General features: G+C 40.0%; 1 protein-coding gene across 1 annotated transcript in view; it reads left to right on the forward strand.

Annotated features, from left to right (window-relative positions):
- The window catches only part of LOC114046230 (coagulation factor X-like), a 26,884-nt gene extending 10,518 nt beyond the window's left edge, over positions 1-16,366 (forward strand). Inside the window, exons 4-8 of the mRNA XM_027866473.1 lie at positions 683-796; positions 2,437-2,568; positions 6,383-6,633; positions 11,517-11,634; positions 15,345-16,366. Of these exons, the coding sequence (XP_027722274.1) occupies positions 683-796; positions 2,437-2,568; positions 6,383-6,633; positions 11,517-11,634; positions 15,345-15,898 (1,169 nt within the window). The 3' untranslated portion in view covers positions 15,899-16,366. The remainder of the gene's footprint in view (positions 1-682; positions 797-2,436; positions 2,569-6,382; positions 6,634-11,516; positions 11,635-15,344) is intronic.
- Positions 16,367-17,396: the final 1,030 nt, after the last annotated feature.

Raw genomic sequence — 17,396 nt, forward strand, 5'->3', positions numbered from 1 at the left:
TTGGAAAGTAGAGTGCCATTTGCAAAGGAATCCTAGAGACCCACTACGAAAACACAATGATGTCTATACTCCCTTATGCCTAAGTGAGGTAGCGGATAGAATGTTGGGCCTGGAATCAGGAAAATTTGAGCTCAAATCCCATCTCAGACACTTATTAGCTGTGTGACCCTGAACAAGTCACTTAACCTCTGTCTGCCTCCGCTTCCTCAACTATAAAATGGGGGTAATAATACCACCTGCCTCCCAGGGTAGTTGTAAGGATCAACTGAGATAATGTTTGTAACGCAGTCCCTGGCACATAGTAGATGCTTAATAAATGTTTTTTGATTTCCCTTTCACCAAGTCACATTGTTTTCCCACCTCTAAATAGCTTTGCCTTTCCACACCAAAACCTCCCTTTGAAAAGAGCCCAGTTCAAGTCAGGTATCCCAATAACAGTCTACACCTCATTAATCTCACATCCAAATGTGGGGTACCATGTGAAAACAAACACAGAGGGAACATACTGATGTGACAGGGTAAGGGCCTGATCTTAGAAATTAGTTGATGAGGTTCTGTTGGAAACCATTAGCAAGGTCATTGGGATTGTCTGAGAGTGATGTTGTCAGCAAAGTCAAGGAGTTTCCATTAGGGATGATGGAAAACCTTTGCAAACTTTGGTTTCCAAGGCTTTTCTTTGCAGATGGTGACCAGTGTGAAAGCAAGCCTTGTCAGAATCAAGGGAACTGTAAAGATGGCCTTGGTGAATACACCTGCATATGTATGGAAGGATATGAAGGCAAAAACTGTGAATTTTGTAAGTCCTATTTATCATAGTGCCTTAAAGACTGATATTATTAAAAGGACAAGCAATAGAGAAGAGGGATGAAGGAGAACAGATTAACACACAAGGTCTTAAACGCTATGCCTTAAAGATTTGCAAATTACATTGAACTCTTTTATCTGTACTAATGGACTATTGGAGTGGGAAGGGAAGAGTAGCAGAGGGAAGGGAAAAGAAGGGAGAGGAGGTGGGACCTTGGGGAGGGTAATGTATCAGTAAACCAAAAACTCTTCATCCAAAATGGATTTTAGTGTTTATTTCTATTGCTAAAGAACAAAAAGAGATTACAGTTATCCCTTCCACATTGCAACTTTCCCCATCATAGTTTTGATATATCAAGGGTCACCATAAGAAATTAAGTGGAAATTTGGGAGGAGTTTTGCAGAAACCACAGATGATACACAAAGGCCAACAAATGATATAGAAAAAGTTTAGAAACTCAGAAATGCATAAAATATATATATATATGGTATTGTATAATATCAATATATTTTATCTTTTAATACCATAATAATTCAGACTTCTTCTCTGATATGAAGGGAGGACCAAAAAATTTTACATGGGTTTTCCAGTTTGAGGGGGCTCCGCACCCTTAATGCCCAAGATGTGGAAAGGATAACTGTACTTTTGAGGAAATCTGGAATGTCCCTCATTAAACAAAATAAGGAATTTGGGGCATGTTTTTATGTGCACCAAGTATATCTTGCTATGTATATAAACCACTTATTGTCCTCTGGAGACAGTCTAACTATGGAAGGACTTCCAGGCAACAGAATTATCAATTAATCAGCAATCATTTATTAATTCCTACTAGGTTCCAGGCACTCTGCTGGGCACTGGTTATACCAAGTCAAAAATTAAATAGTCCCTACCCTCAAGCAGCTTATGTTCTATGGGGGAAATAATATGCATACAAACAAGCTTATGTAAAATATTTACAAGGAAAATTTAGGGGGTTCCATAAATATATTGTATTCACTCTAACTTTTGCGGGTCAGTGTAATATAACCAAATATTGCCCCAGTAATGCAACCCCCTTCTTTCCTGCCTCCAGTGTTAGATTTGAGTCCTCAAAGTATACATGCAAGCAAAAACAAAACAAAATATCAAAAGGCACAAAATAAGCACAAAATTATTGTAGAAGGTTACTGAGTAAAGTTGGGATAGGATTAGCATGGGGCACTGGAAAGGACATTAGATGGAGTCAGATGACCACAAGAGGGTCATGTCTGGTTCCTGCTACTTACCAGATATGGAGCCTTGGGCACGTCACTTGCTATGTCTGAGTCTTAGTTTCTCCATCTATAAAATGAAGGGTTGATTCAGCTGATATCCCAGATCTCTTCCAGTTCTAAATTTACAATCCTATAGGTCTTCCACCCAGCACACCAGAATGCTGTTAATGATGATGATGGGGGGGAATTATTGGCTGATTAAAACTTCAGAGACCTCAGACTTCTCAGAACTGGGGGACATGGGAACACAACATGGCAGCCAGGTGCTCTTGATCCCCCTTCTGGAGAGGTTAATGTTTCCCCTAGGGCACAGAAATAACCTGAATTTGGGCCACACTGACACTTCCACCAAGTCTAACATGCTTCTCTCTTGGGCAGCAAAACTAACACTCTGCAGCTTGGATAATGGAGAGTGTGAACATTTCTGCAAAGAAGAAAAGAGCACCGTAGTATGTAGCTGTGCCAGTGGCTACAGCCTGGGAGATGATAGCAAATCCTGTATCCCTGCAGGTAGGAAGTTGTGTGGGTCTATGAAACAGCAGGGGTAACTGGGGATGTCTTCTCTAGAAAACCAATGTAGTGGAGACCCAGTGTAGTTCATTGAAAAGGTCTCTGGATTGAAAGAACCTGGGTTCAAATCCTGGCTCCAATATTTACCATCTGGATGATTTTGGGCAGATCACTTAACTTCTCTGGTATCCATTTCCTCATCCTTGAAAATGAGGGGTTTGAAGTAGACGGCTTCAGAACTCCCCTCCAGCTCTAAGTCTATGAGAGGGGTAGAGTATCGGAAACAGAGAATAGAGCAGTGATGTTTATCAGTTGGGAGGGACAGAAACATTCTCAAATGGTTTGGTAGTGGGACAAATGGGCTCCCAAAGTAGCTATAAACCAGAGGATACTTAAATTCAAGTGGCAACCACTCAGAAAGGTAAAGAAAAGACATGAAGCCAGATGTAGAGAGTTCCAAGGAATACACGTCCCAAGGAGAAAGCAATTAAAATGATTAAGAGATTTGGGGATAAGGATAGAGGAGAGTTCTTTGAAAGATGAGGATTTGGATGGGATGTTCGCTCAGTGTAACAGTTCACTTCTCCAACATGTAGCTCTTTTAAGATCTGTAAGAAATTTTACAGACTTTTTTCATTTGAACCTGTGACGTAGATGTAACCTCATTTTATGGGTGGATACTGTGAATGAGAGAAATGAAGTGATTTAACCAGGGTTATCCTGGTTAAGTGTCCAGTACTAAGGTAAGCCTCAAACCCAAGTCTTCTTGACTCAGTCTAGCACTCAACCCACAAAATCATGGTCTATCTCAAGAAATATAAAGATGGGATGAACATGGACTTGTTCATCAAAGCCCTAAACACCAGAACAAGCAGCCATTTCTTGAAGTTTGGTAGTAATGCATTTTTTGGCAACAAAAGGGCACTTTACATAGTGAGCAATAAATATTGGCAAATCACTTCACCTATCTTAGACAATTTCCTTATCTGTAAAAAGAAGATGTTAACACATGGGGTCTGTGTATCTCACACAGACACCATGAGAAAAAACACTATGTAAATGTAAGCAAGAATTGTAATTACTGTTTTCCTGAGAGGCAGTGCAAACTAAAACATAAACAGGCTCAATGATGGTATAAATTAATTCATTAATAATAGATCCATGTTGCCATGATCTGGTAACATCAGGCAATGAGATTCCTATAGAGAAATGGCATTGCATTAATAAGTGGTCTAAACACCAACACAGCATCTGGGATGGATTTAGAAAAAAATACTGGTAGGAGAAAATGTGATTTCATTGGTGTTGGGACCCTCTGCCAGGCCATTGAAAAGAAAAAATAAAGATAGTCCCTGCTCTCAAGGAGCTTAAAATTTAATAGTGAAGATATCGCACAAAAGAAACTCAGGTTAACTGTAAGCATCCTTGGTACCAATCTAGTACAAGATGATGTGGATGATATGAACTGCATCCTGTTCCCACATAATTTTGATCACCTCCACAATGTTGTTCTATATAGTCTGTAGTTTGAATATTCAATATGGTATCATCTATTAAAAAGTTGCCCTTCCCCCCAAAAAAAATAATGGATTCATGATAGTTTATTAAGGGAAGGGAAGTTGTTTTAGGCCAGACACATCAAACACAAAGCCCACACAATACTTCCAAGTGTAGCCAACACGAGATTAAAATGTAATTGAGAAATAGTTAACAAAATAAGTAAAAATACAATAGAATATAGATAATATTTTATGTAGTTTTCAAAGTCAATATGCAGCAAAGATCCTAATGTATGGCTTAGTGGCCCCACTTTTTATTTGAGTATAACACTACTGTTTTAGGCAGTGTCCTTACCTTCTTGGGGAAAAGCACAGCCATACCGTCCCACAACATATCCCTTGACACCAAGGTTAGGGCACAAATCCTTCCTGGAAATCCTTCTTGACCTAGAACTGAATAATGAGTGGAAAAGCCTTTGATTCACACCTGTCCCCATTGCAGTGTCCCAATATGGGTCTGGTGGAACCAGGGTATATAACTGGGACATCCTCTTGCCCTGGCTCCCATCTCTTCTCATAATCCTCTTCATGTCCCTTTCCCTCTCAATGTTTTCCTCCTCATCCTCCTTCTTTTTCTTGTCTATGTCTCTACTGTCCATCCCTCCCTTCACTGACATATAGGACTGGAATATATTCCTATTGCCTTTAGGTATTTCAAGGGTCTGGGACTTGGTCCTTATGAGGACCCTTTATGATTTGGTGATTGTTGTTGTTGAGTCATTTCAGTTGTGTCCAACTCTTCATGACCCTACTTGGGGTTTTCTTGGCAAAGATACTGGAGTGATTTGCCATTTCCTTCTCCAGCTCATTTGACAGATGAGGAAAATGAGACCAACAGGGTCAAATGAGTTGCCTAGGGTCACACAGCTAGTAAGTGTCTAAGGCTGAATTTGAACTTGGGAAGATAAGTAGTCCTCCTCCTCCTCCTCCTCCTCCTCCTCCACTTTTTGGTGAGGCAATCGGGGTTAAGTAACTTGCCCAGGGTCACACAGCTAGTTAAGTTTCTGAGGCCACACTTGAATTCAGGTCCTCCTGACTCCAAGGCTGGAGCTCTATGCACTGCACCACCTAGCTGCCCTGAAGATGAGTCTTCCTGCCTCCAGGCCTGGCACTGTATCTACTATGCCACCCCTTTAAAAGTCACTTTGGCTAAAAAAAAAATTATAATCTTGCAGCCAACCTGTTGCTTAGCTTCATTTAGTAGTACTCCTAGCTTTTCCAGTTTAGTAGGACCTATCAGCATGATGTTGTACTCATCTAGGTGGTACAAGGGGTAAGAGACCTGGACCTGGAGTCAGAAAGACTTGATTTCAACTTCCTCCTCAGATACTTAGTAGCTGTGTCACTCTGGGCAGGTCATTTAACCATTCCTAGACTCAGTTTCCTTATCTATAATATGGGGATAATAACAACACTTGAGTTATAGGATGGTTGTGAGGTTGAAATGAGATAACATATGTCCAGCCCTTTGGAAAACCTTGAAGTGCTATTTAAATGTGAGCTCTTACTATTAGCTAGCCAAGCCTCTGGAGAACCATTCCACAATGAGGCATCAGAGTAGAACTTTAGTGAGGACATTTTCATCATTTGGTGCATCTACTGAATAAAGTTTCCTATTCTCTATTATTAACTTTAAAAAGTAAAAAAGTTAATCATTTTCTATTTCTTTCTCCCCTAATAAGCTGCTTTTTACGTATGTATACTTTACTTCTCTCTCCACACCTACCCTCCATCCCCTCACCCCTCCTACCCCTGCCAGGGAAATATCCAAAAATAGTCAAGAGCAAGGAGGAAAAGACTTGGGATAATCAACCCCAGGGGCAGCTAGGTGGCACAGTGGATAGGGTACTGGGCCTGAAGTCAGGAAGACTCATCTTCCCAAGTTCAAATCTGGCCTCAGACCCTCACTTACTGTATGGCCCTGGGCAAATCACTTAACTTTGTTTGCCTCAGTTTCCTCATCTGTCAAATGGGTTGGAGAAGGAAATGACAAACCACTACAACATCTTTGCCAGGAAAACCTCAAATGAGGTCACAAAGAGTAGGTTGTGACTGAAACAATTGAACAATCAACCCCAGAGTAACTCGATCTAAGAACTAATTTGCTCATAGTTTGTGAAGCTGTCTAAGAGATTCTCCCTTTGAAAGTCAAGAGATAGACAGGATCACTGCAATGCTCTCTGAAGCTAACTGTGGCAGGAGCATTGGTTTGGGGACATTTTCAGACATCTAGCATTTTCTTTTTTTTCTTTCAGAACCCTACCCATGTGGAAAACACACAGTAGAAAGAAGGAAGAGGTCAGCCCCAAAACCTGACATGCAAAGTATCCCTTCTGCAGACTTATATGAGAATCTACCTGCAGAATTAGAGACAGAGACCCTGGCTCCCACAAAGAATCCTTTATATGGACTCTTCCCAAATTACACAGAAACCGAAGATGATGGAGATGATTTAATAAGGATTGTTGGAGGAAGAAATTGCAACGAGGGAGAATGTCCGTGGCAGGTAATTGTGTCTTGTACCCACGCTGTTAAGTCAAAAATATGGTTTGATACCTCTCAATTCCATGAAGTTAACTAAAGTGGTCATCAATGGTCAAAATGTCCCATCAATATGTGTTACCATCTAAGCTAGCCTTATCCTTGTGATAAGTGTTGAGCCAAAGAGAACTATTGTCTTAGGTCAATTTCACTTTGTAAAACAAGGTAGTATGATGGAAATAGAAGAATGTTGGATTGGTAGCCTAGAGGACCTGCATTCAAATCCCGGCTCTGCCACTTGTGAAAATTTGGGCCTTAGTTTCCTCATCTGTAAAATCAGAGGGTTAGATTAGGTGACCTCTTGTACAGTCCCATCTAGTTCTAAATCTGAGATCCTATGATCTAAGAATTTTCTGTCTTAGCCAAACGCTCTTACAGGAAGAAAGACAAGAGAATAAAAACATCTGTGCAAATACTTATAGGCATGGCCTACAAAATACAGGGTTCTGTATTTGTTCCTTACCCTAACATTGGTACCATATCTTTAGAAGGCATTGTTGTTGTTTGGTCATTTCAGTCCTGTCTGACTCTTTGTGGACCCCACTTGGGATTTTCTTGGCGGAGATACTAGAATGGTTTGCCATTTCCTTCTCTAGCTCATTTATAGATGAGGAAACTGAGGCAAACAGGGTTAAATGACTTGCCCAGGGTCACGTAGCTAGTAAGTGTCTGAGGCCTGATTTGAACTCAGAAAGATTCCCAGCCCAGTGCTCTATCCACCATGTTAGAAGGCAACAACTCAGTGAAAAAGAGGGTTATAAGAATACAAAAAGCTAGATCTTCAAAACAAGGTAGTTTTTAAAAAGGAGCTCCTCAAACTAATTGATTAATCAATAAACATGTATTAAATGCTTACTGCGTGCCAGGAATGATGCTAGGCTTTGAGGAAACATAAAAATGAAATAATCCCTTCATTCAAGGAGCTCTTTCATTCAAGGAGTCTCATTCTGCCCTCTGAATCTTGGTCAAGAGGTGGATATCATATTTCATCACTGGTCCCATGGAATCATGGATTGGCATTGCATTGATCAGAGTTCTTCCAACTTTTTCTTTAGTGGCCCATACATAAGAAGATATTCTGGAGGTAATTGAAGCTGGATTTTTCTGAGTGTGGCCAGCCTTTCCACATTCAAACCAGTTCTCAAATTTTCCTATTTTTTTCAGCATCTGGTCACAATTCAACCATCTAAATCTTATGAAAGACATCATCTGATCAGGAGTGACAGGTTTGCCAAATGCAGGGTCGGGCCTCAGAGCAAAGGAGAGTAATTAACTTATTTAAATAATTTTGGAGTGCATATTAAATCATACTCCTAGATCATTATTGAACTCAATAGCTCTGCTGAGTGAGAGAGAATAGGTTAAGAGTATGAAGGCTGATTGCCCTCTATGGAAAAAGGGAGAAATTGCAGCCTTTGGGAAATCAGAATATATGCACTGAATACCCCCTCATATAGCCACTGGGCTGTTGGCCTAAGGGTAACGCCATCAGGTGGCCAAAATATATACTACCCTCCATACTTGGTTATTTGATTAATCAATGAAGTGACAGCCTGCTTCTCTGTAGGTTAGAGAAAGTAGGGTAATAAGCTAGGCGTGGGTGATCATAGCACCACACCAAATGCACACCTAGCATACACATATGCACACACACAGACACACACCATTTTTCATATAATGGCACATTTATATAATGTGAAGGTTTGTGAAGAGATTTCATCACAACAACCCCATCAAGTAAAAAAAGATAAGATGTGCTTTAGCAGTTCAGAGGAGAGTGAGATCACATCTGTCTGGGAACACAAGGAAAGTCTTCATAGAGAAGGTAGCATTGAAGCTGGGCCTCGAAGAATGGGTAAGATTTCAATAGGTGGAGCTTGGAAGGTCTAATAAAAGAGAACTGTCCAGGCAAAAAGAACAAGAGCAAAATCTTGAAGAGGTTGTGACTTAAATTTTCTGAAATTCACTCTTTTAGCAAGTTTTAATTTTTGTTGTTGTTTTTACTATTCTGTGATTTTGCATGGCAGACTGTGTTAGTTTTAGGTAACAATAGTGTTGGGGAGGAGATGCTATTAACTGCTCACCATTGCAGAGAGCAAGCAGAGAATGAACTGTTTTTAATGGAAGGGGAAGGAAGAAAAAGGACATGATAAAAACTTTCATTAATGGTATTAACAGTTGCTAAATCCCATAACCATGGTTCAGTGCTGACAGCCTTAGAATTTTCATCAGAAAATATTGCTTATCAGGTAGAAATTTTGCCAGTTTAAGGTTTTGAATAATTTCGTTACTTCTATTTTGAGGGGAAAAGTACTGCCAAATATTTGGAAAGATGGTATACATAAGTAGGTCAGATTATGAGTTAATAGACCTTTTTTTAAAAGTTCTATGCTTGATTATATGTATTTTTTACAAGTTTTTTCCCTCTCAATTTTCAATTGGGCAGGAAAGTGTTTTTTACTAGGGGGAGGGGGTAAGAGATAGTGATACCCAAAAAAAAGGATCTTCTCAACTTTTTAAAAAACTAACAGAAGTGAACAGAAGAAAGTTCAGAAGGAAGCACAAGGAGGACAGTTTTGAAAGTTAACATGTGGAATTTACTCTATACTTAAAAAAAAAAACCACATGATATGAAAAAAAGATTCAGTTTCACCTACAATTCTTTTTCATGTGGCAACCGCAGATATGGAAATTTTCCTTTTTTTTTGGTGCTTAGGTTCAGAATTTAAAAATTAAATGTAAAAAAGTTGCTAGCTAGACTCTAGTAATGAAAGACTTTAATAGTTTCTATTTTCAGAGCATTTTAGAGTCATTAATTCATTGATTCACACAGAGCTAACATGGATCTATGATAATTGTTGAAGTATCCCAAAGCATCTACTGGTAAATGCCTAGAGTAGTAGAGAAAGGATCATAAGTCCTGTCTCCACAACTTACCAGCTATGTCACATGGGACAAGTCACTTAAAACTTTCCTAACCTCAGTTTCCTCATCCTGAAAATGGAGATGATAATCCTTGCTTACCTATTTCTCAGGGTTCTTGTGATAGCTTTGTAAATTGTAAAGCACTATGGAAATATGAGCTATTGGCTTTCTGATAAAGAAAGTGTGATTTAAAAGTCTTTGTACCAGAACCAAGCTTTGGCAAAATGATGAGATAATTAAAGTTTGTCTTTGGTGCCTCTGCCTCCCAGCCTTTTTTGTGCATCTTTTCCCCCAAGGCACTTGAGCCCTCATGCTATTCCTATGAAAAGGAAAACGATAAAAAAGGAAAATGTGATATGTCACTAACTGTGAATCAATTTGATGTTATCCCTTCCAGAATATTTGCATTTTAAAGGCAGGCAGCAGGAAGGAAAATACAAGGAGATTAATCTCTTATGGCTGAACTTTAGATTCTGTAGCACTTGAGAGAGCTAAGTGTTTGGGGGCATTACAACTTCTCTAATGTCCCTAAAATTACACTACATAGACAAAAACTTTCTCTTTTTCTTTCTCAAAAGTACTGCGTAGTTCTGTGTAACAACCACAGCCCGTGATGCTGAGAACATATTAAAGAAGTAGAAAAAAAAGTCCCTACTCTTCACATAACAAACATATTCTAAAGACAGGCTTCACTCAGGAAGATTTGGGGTAAAGCATTCAGATCAATACAATAAACTAATACAGAGAACCATTTTGAGTTTTCCCATCAGGAAATAGCATGAGTAAAGTGGCATTTTAGGAAGAATAACACTACAGTTTCATAGATTAGAATAGGAAGGTGGCCAGAGTCAGAGAGGCTAATGAGGAAGTTATTGGCAATAGTTCAGATGTGAGGTAAGTAGAGGCAAGACTCAGATTGTGTAATTAGATCAGAATCCCAGGATGCCAGAGTGGTAAGGACCTTCACAGGCCACCTACAACAGTACATAACTGACTAGGACACCCCTGCTTATCCTCAACCCTTGAGGTACTTTATCATAAATTCCCACCTAAAGGAATCAATAGACTGGCACCTTCAAATCACCTGCTACCCATAACTTGTTTCAAACTATCTGTGATTTCTTTATTAAATTTTTTTTAATTCATAAAAACTCCTGTGATTTCTTCAGTATGGAGAATCCAATTCCTCCATCCCATATGGTCTCATAAATTTTGATCCAAACTTGTTTCAAACTATCTGTAATTTTGTAATTAAAAAATAATTTTAACTCAAAAAGTCCCCTGTGATTTCTTTAGTATGAGGACTACAATCCCTCCACTTCATGTGACTTTATAAATACAAGCTAATCAAACAATAAATATTTGTTGTGTGCCAGGCATTATGCTAAGAACTGCTATGCTAATCAAATAGACAAAGTTCAGCCAGAGCTGCCTCTTTCTTTCTTTCTTTCTATCTTTCTTTCTTCCTTTCTTTCTTTCTTTTTTTTTTTTTAGGAACAGTGATGATTTTGCTTTCAGCAGCCTTCCCTTTGATCAATCAAGCAAACAAACACTTATTATTAAGTTTCTACTATGTGTCAGGTTCTGTGCTGGGTATCAGGTATACAAAGCCAAACACGAAATGGTATCTACTCTCAAGGAGGTTACATTCTATTCTAATTTTTAGATAAAATTTTATTGATGCCTTTTGTTTTTACATCACAGTAATCTCTGGATATATCCCCCTAAATCAGCCAGTGTGCTTTCACCTGTTACAAATTAAAACAGCTTAACAAGACCAACTCACTCAGGGATCTCATCTGACAACATTTGCAACCAATCTTCTATGCCCTGTGTATGGTCTTCTACCTTTCCAATAAAAAGAGAGATGTCCAGCCTTTTCTTTGAATATTTATTTTGAAATTAATGATATTCTCCTTGCAGGCTCTTCTCATAGATGAGAACAAAGAAGGATTCTGTGGAGGTACAATACTGAATGAATACTTTGTCCTTTCTGCTGCTCACTGCATGTTCCCATTGAAGAGATTCCAAGTATTGGTAGGTAAGTGACTACAATTCTTGGATCACCTCAGTGACTGAAGGAAATATGAGCAACAGCCACAAATCTCTCATGGCGAATGTCTTTCTGATCCAATCCATTGCCTACTATATACAACTCATTATGTCCTTAAGGAGCTTACATTCTACAGGGCAGTTGTGGGAAGGGAAGGGAGAGAGTAAGGGAAGTAGGAATTGCTTTCTATGACCAACTCTTGTATCTTTTTCCTGAATATTATTTCCCTTGTTGGCTCTCATATCTGCACTGTTCCAAAGTGCCATCTTCATATATGAAAAATAATCAAATGCATTTTAGTATGAAAGATTGCATGAAGTAGTAGATAGAGGATTGGTCTTTGACACATACTATTTATGTCACTAAACCTCTCATGGCTCCAGGCAACTGTCTGAGACTATAAATTACATAGGATTTGCTGATCTGTATCTGATGGAGTTTCCATACCAGAGGGTCCCCACACTATTGACCAAAAAAATGTATCTATGTCCATATGCGTGTATCTATCTATGCATGCACTGAGGTATATATACACATATACTAGTTGTTTTTTTAACATGGTTCTTTAAAAACAAAACCACAGATCAGAAAGAACTCTTCAGATGAAAAAGTGGCTGATCCAGCAAAGGGCTTTGCGATGTCTTGTACTACTTGTAGTTGGAATCTAGTTCAGCCACCACAACCATAGTAAGTGTGACCCACATGCTTGTTCACGTGAGTTTTTTGTCTCTGTCTCTATGTTCCTCTCTGGCTCTGTCTCTCTTTTTACCTCTATCTCTTTCTGTAACTGTCTCTGTCTCTTTCTCTGTGACTATCTCTCCCTTTCCTTCCTTTCTTCCTTCCTTTCTTCTTTTCTTCTTCTCTCTCCTCTTTCTCTCCTTCTCTCTCTCTCCCTCTCTCTTTCTCTCTCTCCTTCTCTCTCTCTCTCTCTCTCTTATAAATATTCAACACCATTTCACAAGTGGGTATCCAAATTTAAAGCTAACTCCAAAGCAGCTCACTTTCTTTCACTTATAACAGCTTACATACATGAAGTGTTTCATGGTTTAGGACAGGCAATGCTGCACAGTGGTTAGAGGGACATCTCAGAGCCAGGAAGATGATTACCAGCTATGTGACTCTGGACAAGCCATTTAAACTCCCAGTGATCCCAGGCACATCTCTAAGCCTAGAAGTGACAGACAACTTCCCCATCCTGGGATGTCTCCATATGGATGAAATCATGGGTCTAGACTAAAGGAAGTGAGTGGAGGTGGGGTGGGGGGAGCATCATGAAATACTTTCCCACTAATCCTACAAATTTTGCAATTATTACTTATTCACACTTTACAGATAAGGAAATGGAAGCTTAGGGACTTGCCCACAGTGGCACAACTAAAAGGCATTGGAGTGCATCCTTAAAACCCAGATCATCTGATTCTGAGTCTATTGGTCATTACACTACTCTAACTTGTTTTTCAAATATTGTTCTCTTCTACTTTCACGATCACTTAGCAGGTCCTCATGAAATACAAACTCTGCATCTAGCTCTAACACAATGTGACCACTTCCTGCTTATTTTTTGGGCAAAGGGAAGTTAAATGGCCAGAACCAGGGGGATGGTAGGAGGGTGGAGAAGGGGCTGGAAAATCTACAAACTCTGCAATTCATCTTAAGTCATCAAGAATTGGTAGAGGTTTGAGATGCATCTTCGGTTGCTAATTGTTTTTTGGGTGTTTTATTTTATTTGTTTTGTTTATTTTGTTTTGGGATCTTTTTTTGAGACTGGGCCCCCATCTCACTCAGGCTAGCTGTACAACAGCCACCTGTGGCCCATTTCCAATATTGGGGTTGGCATGGAAGCTTTGACCTGCTCCTTTTTTCTGACCTGGGACAGTTTGTTCCTCCAGGCGATGAGACCCTTGAGAACAGGGACTGTCTTTTGTCTTTCTTTGTATGCTCAGTGCTTAGGACAGTGCCCAGCATACAGTAGGCAATTAATAAATGTTGGCTGACTTTCTGGTGACGCCCCCCCTTCCTGAGAATTCATCATATTAATGCTGGACTTAGTGCGGACCCCTTTAGTCCTGTGCTTCTCAGAACTCCCAAACTCAAGTAATCCACCAGTCTCGGCCTCCCCAGGAGCAAAAGCTACAGAAATGGGCTACCATATCTGGCCGGTTCCTGGTTGTTTAGATAAAATTGCCTTTTTCTGTAGCACCAGGGAGCATGGTTTCTCTGTAAATAATAATAAAAATAACATAATAACAATAGCTAGCTTTCATAATAACAATAACAACAGCAGCATGCATTTATATAGAACTTTTACTACAATATTTTTTAAAGTATTTAACACGGTGTCTGGTACATAGTAGGTGCTACATAAATGCTTATTTCCTTCCCATCCCTTCCCCACATTAAAGTTTGCAAAGCACTTTCCATGTTATCTCATTTGGTCCCCATAACAACTGTGTGAAGCAGGTGTTATTATTACCTTCATTTCATAGATAAAGAATTGACACTCAGGTTAAGAAGACCTGCTAATAAGTGTCTAAGGCAGGATTCAAACTCGGCTCTAGCCACTACACCAACTAGCTGCCTAGGTGAATCAATCAGTGAGCCTTTCCCAAAGACCTGTTATGTACCAAGGACTTCTACACCCAGCATTGTGAGGGAGACAAAAGAAATACAAGGTGACATTATAGGATTTAGGACTAGAAGGAACCTTAAAAATTATCTACTGTAACTATGGTGGCAGCTAGGTGGTGCAGTGGATAGAATGCCAGGCCTGAAGTCAGGAAGACTTATCATCATGAGTTCAAATCTGGCCTTAGACACTTCCTAGCTGTGTGAATCTGGACAAGTCATTTAACCCTGTTTGCCTCAGTTTCCTCATCTGTAAAATGAGCTGGGGAAGGAAATGGCAAAATACTCCAGTATCTTTGCCAAGAAAACCCCAAATGGTGACGGGTAGAGTCAGACACGACTGAACAACAATATATCCTTCTCATTTTACTGATGAGGATTCCAAATCCCAGAAAGGAAAAAAGACGTGTTATCCAGCTTGCAGGTTGCAAAGCTAAAACTTCACTCTCATCTCTACCCTGGCATAGTACAAATGGATGTGGATGGGAAGACCTGAGTCCGAGTCTTCACTTTTATCCCTTTAGTTACATGATTTTAAGCAAGTCCCTTAAACTTTTTGAGACCCAGTTTCCACATGCATAAAGTAAGTGCTGGACATGGAGTTGGGAAGCCAGATTTTAAATCCTTTATTTAATACCTACAAGTTATGTGATCATGGGCCTCTATAAATCTGTTTCCTTATCTATAACATGGGGATAATAGTCTCTTTATTATCCCTTCCATAGAATCTCTATGAGAAAAGTGCTATAAAAATCTGCACCCTTTTAATTAATTACCTACCTCCCAATATTGCTTTACTGAATTCCGTTCTACAAATGCATATTCAATGCCTGCCATCTGTCGTGCTGGTCCCTGGAAGAGATACAAACTTTAGCTAAGGTACAGAGCTTGCCCTCAGAGAACTTGTAGTCTAATCAGATCAAAAATATAGCGTATGTGAAATGAGCACTAGCCAAATTCTGCTGCTGTTACTATCGTTGTTATTAGGAAGTAAAACTCTCATGATCACAAAAGCCTCCTAAACGAAAATAGACTAATACAGACCTCATGGACTCTTAATCACCCCCTCATAGGTGAACGGAACACCGAAGTTGAGGACGGCAATGAAGAGGCCCACGAAGTAGAGAAGATCTTGACACACAAAGGATTCATCAGAGAAACCTACGACAACGACATTGCTCTGATCAAGTTAAAGAAACCCATCCGCTTCCGGCAGAACGTAGCTCCTGCCTGCTTACCAGAAAAGGACTGGGCTGAGTCAGTCCTGATGAATCAGAAGACGGGAATCGTCAGCGGCTTTGGGCGCGTCCATGAGAAAGGCCGCACTTCCGCTGTACTCAAGATGCTCACAGTCCCCTACGTTGATCGGAACACGTGCAAGTTGTCCAGTACCTTCACCATCACCTCCAACATGTTCTGTGCTGGCTACGAAAACAAACCTGAGGATGCCTGTGAGGGAGACAGTGGCGGCCCACACGTGACCAAGTATAAGGACACTTATTTTGTCACTGGAATTGTCAGCTGGGGAGAAGGATGTGCCAGGAAGGGGAAATACGGGATCTACACAAAAGTCACTGCCTTCCTTGGATGGATAAAAAAATCCATGAGAACAAGGAAAGCTCTGTAGAACTGGCTGAGGCTTCAGTCAGTGGTCAGCTCCCCTTCTAATCCTTCTCATCTGGCCAAGTGCTTCCAGTTACTGCAGAACATTCTGATTAAATAGAATTCTACTCAAGTGATTATGCTCTTCCTTTGTGGTTTGAATCCGTGATTAGGTTTCCAGGTCTCAAAAGAGAAGATTCAGCACAACTCCATACCCTCTCAGCGCAATATCATTATTCTGATGCCACTTCAGGTTTTCCTTAAATTGCTAAATTGCCATTTGGTCTGTTGTTGACATTGGTTTTCTCTTATTCAATTTGAAGTGGGAAAATTCCTGTCTAGACGACTCATTCTCACCTCACCCTTGCCAGCTTGGATAGATTTTCTTTTAGAACTCCCATCACATTTTGATAGACATATAGAGTATCCTGACTGTCCCTACTGTTTCATAAGAAGTGCCTTTTTAAAAATAAAATTTTAAAATTTTGTATTAGCACAGTCTTTTTCTTTACTTGGCAATGTTTTATTTAATCAGCCATGTATGATGGCCCTATAGGGTAGGTCATTTTGTTGTTTGATCATTTCAGTTGTGTCTGACTCTTTGTGACACCATTTGGGATTTTCTTGGCGAAGATACTGGGGTGGTTTGCCATTTCCTTCTCCAGCTCATTTTACAGATGAGGAAACTGAGGCAAATGGGGTTAAGTGATTTGCCCAGGGTCACATCTAGTAAGTGTCTGAGACCAATTTGGACTCAGGAAGATGAGTCTTCCTGAGTCTAGGCCTGGCACTCCATCCACTTTGCCACAAAGCTGCCCCTTAGCGTAGGTCATAGCAGGGTTGCATGAAGAAATTTCATTGTTATGGGCACATCAAATATAGAAAGAAGAAACCACTCCTCCTCCCACTTTCTACCAATGTTTCTGGTGAGCTTAGCTATCAATCAGCATCAGGCCAGTCAGTACCACTTGAGGATATTTGTAGTACCGATTGCTTCTCCAGGCACACCAGAACAGCTGTAGAAAAACCTAAAGCCTCAGGCCTCTGCTCGGCATATTTCACACAAACCACTAGCTAATTAGGGAAAAGCAAATCAAGTCAACAAGCATTTGTTAAAAACCTACTTTGAGGGGCAGCTAGGTGGCGCAGTGGATAGAGCACCAGCCCTGGAGTCAGGAGGATCTGAGTTCAAATCCGACCTCAGACCAAACACTTGATACTTGTTAGCTGTGTGACCCTGGGCAAGTCACTTAATCCCAACTGCCTTAAAAAATTTAAAAAAAAAAAACCTACTTTGAGGGGGGAGGTGAGGGATAGAATTTGGAATGCAAAACTTTAAATAAAAATGTTTAAAAAATAAATGAATGAATGAAAACCTACTATGTACCAGGCACTAAGTTCTAGGGATAAAATGAATGGCAAAAATAGTCCTTGCACACAAGGATCTCACAATCCAATAGGGAGTTGAATGGGAACTTCCAACTGGGCCTAGATATCCGCAGAGGGAACGGTGATATCCCTTC

This window comes from Vombatus ursinus, unplaced genomic scaffold (assembly GCF_900497805.2).
Source record: "Vombatus ursinus unplaced genomic scaffold, bare-nosed wombat genome assembly UNPS02014781.1, whole genome shotgun sequence".
Taxonomy (NCBI): Eukaryota; Metazoa; Chordata; class Mammalia; order Diprotodontia; family Vombatidae; genus Vombatus; species Vombatus ursinus.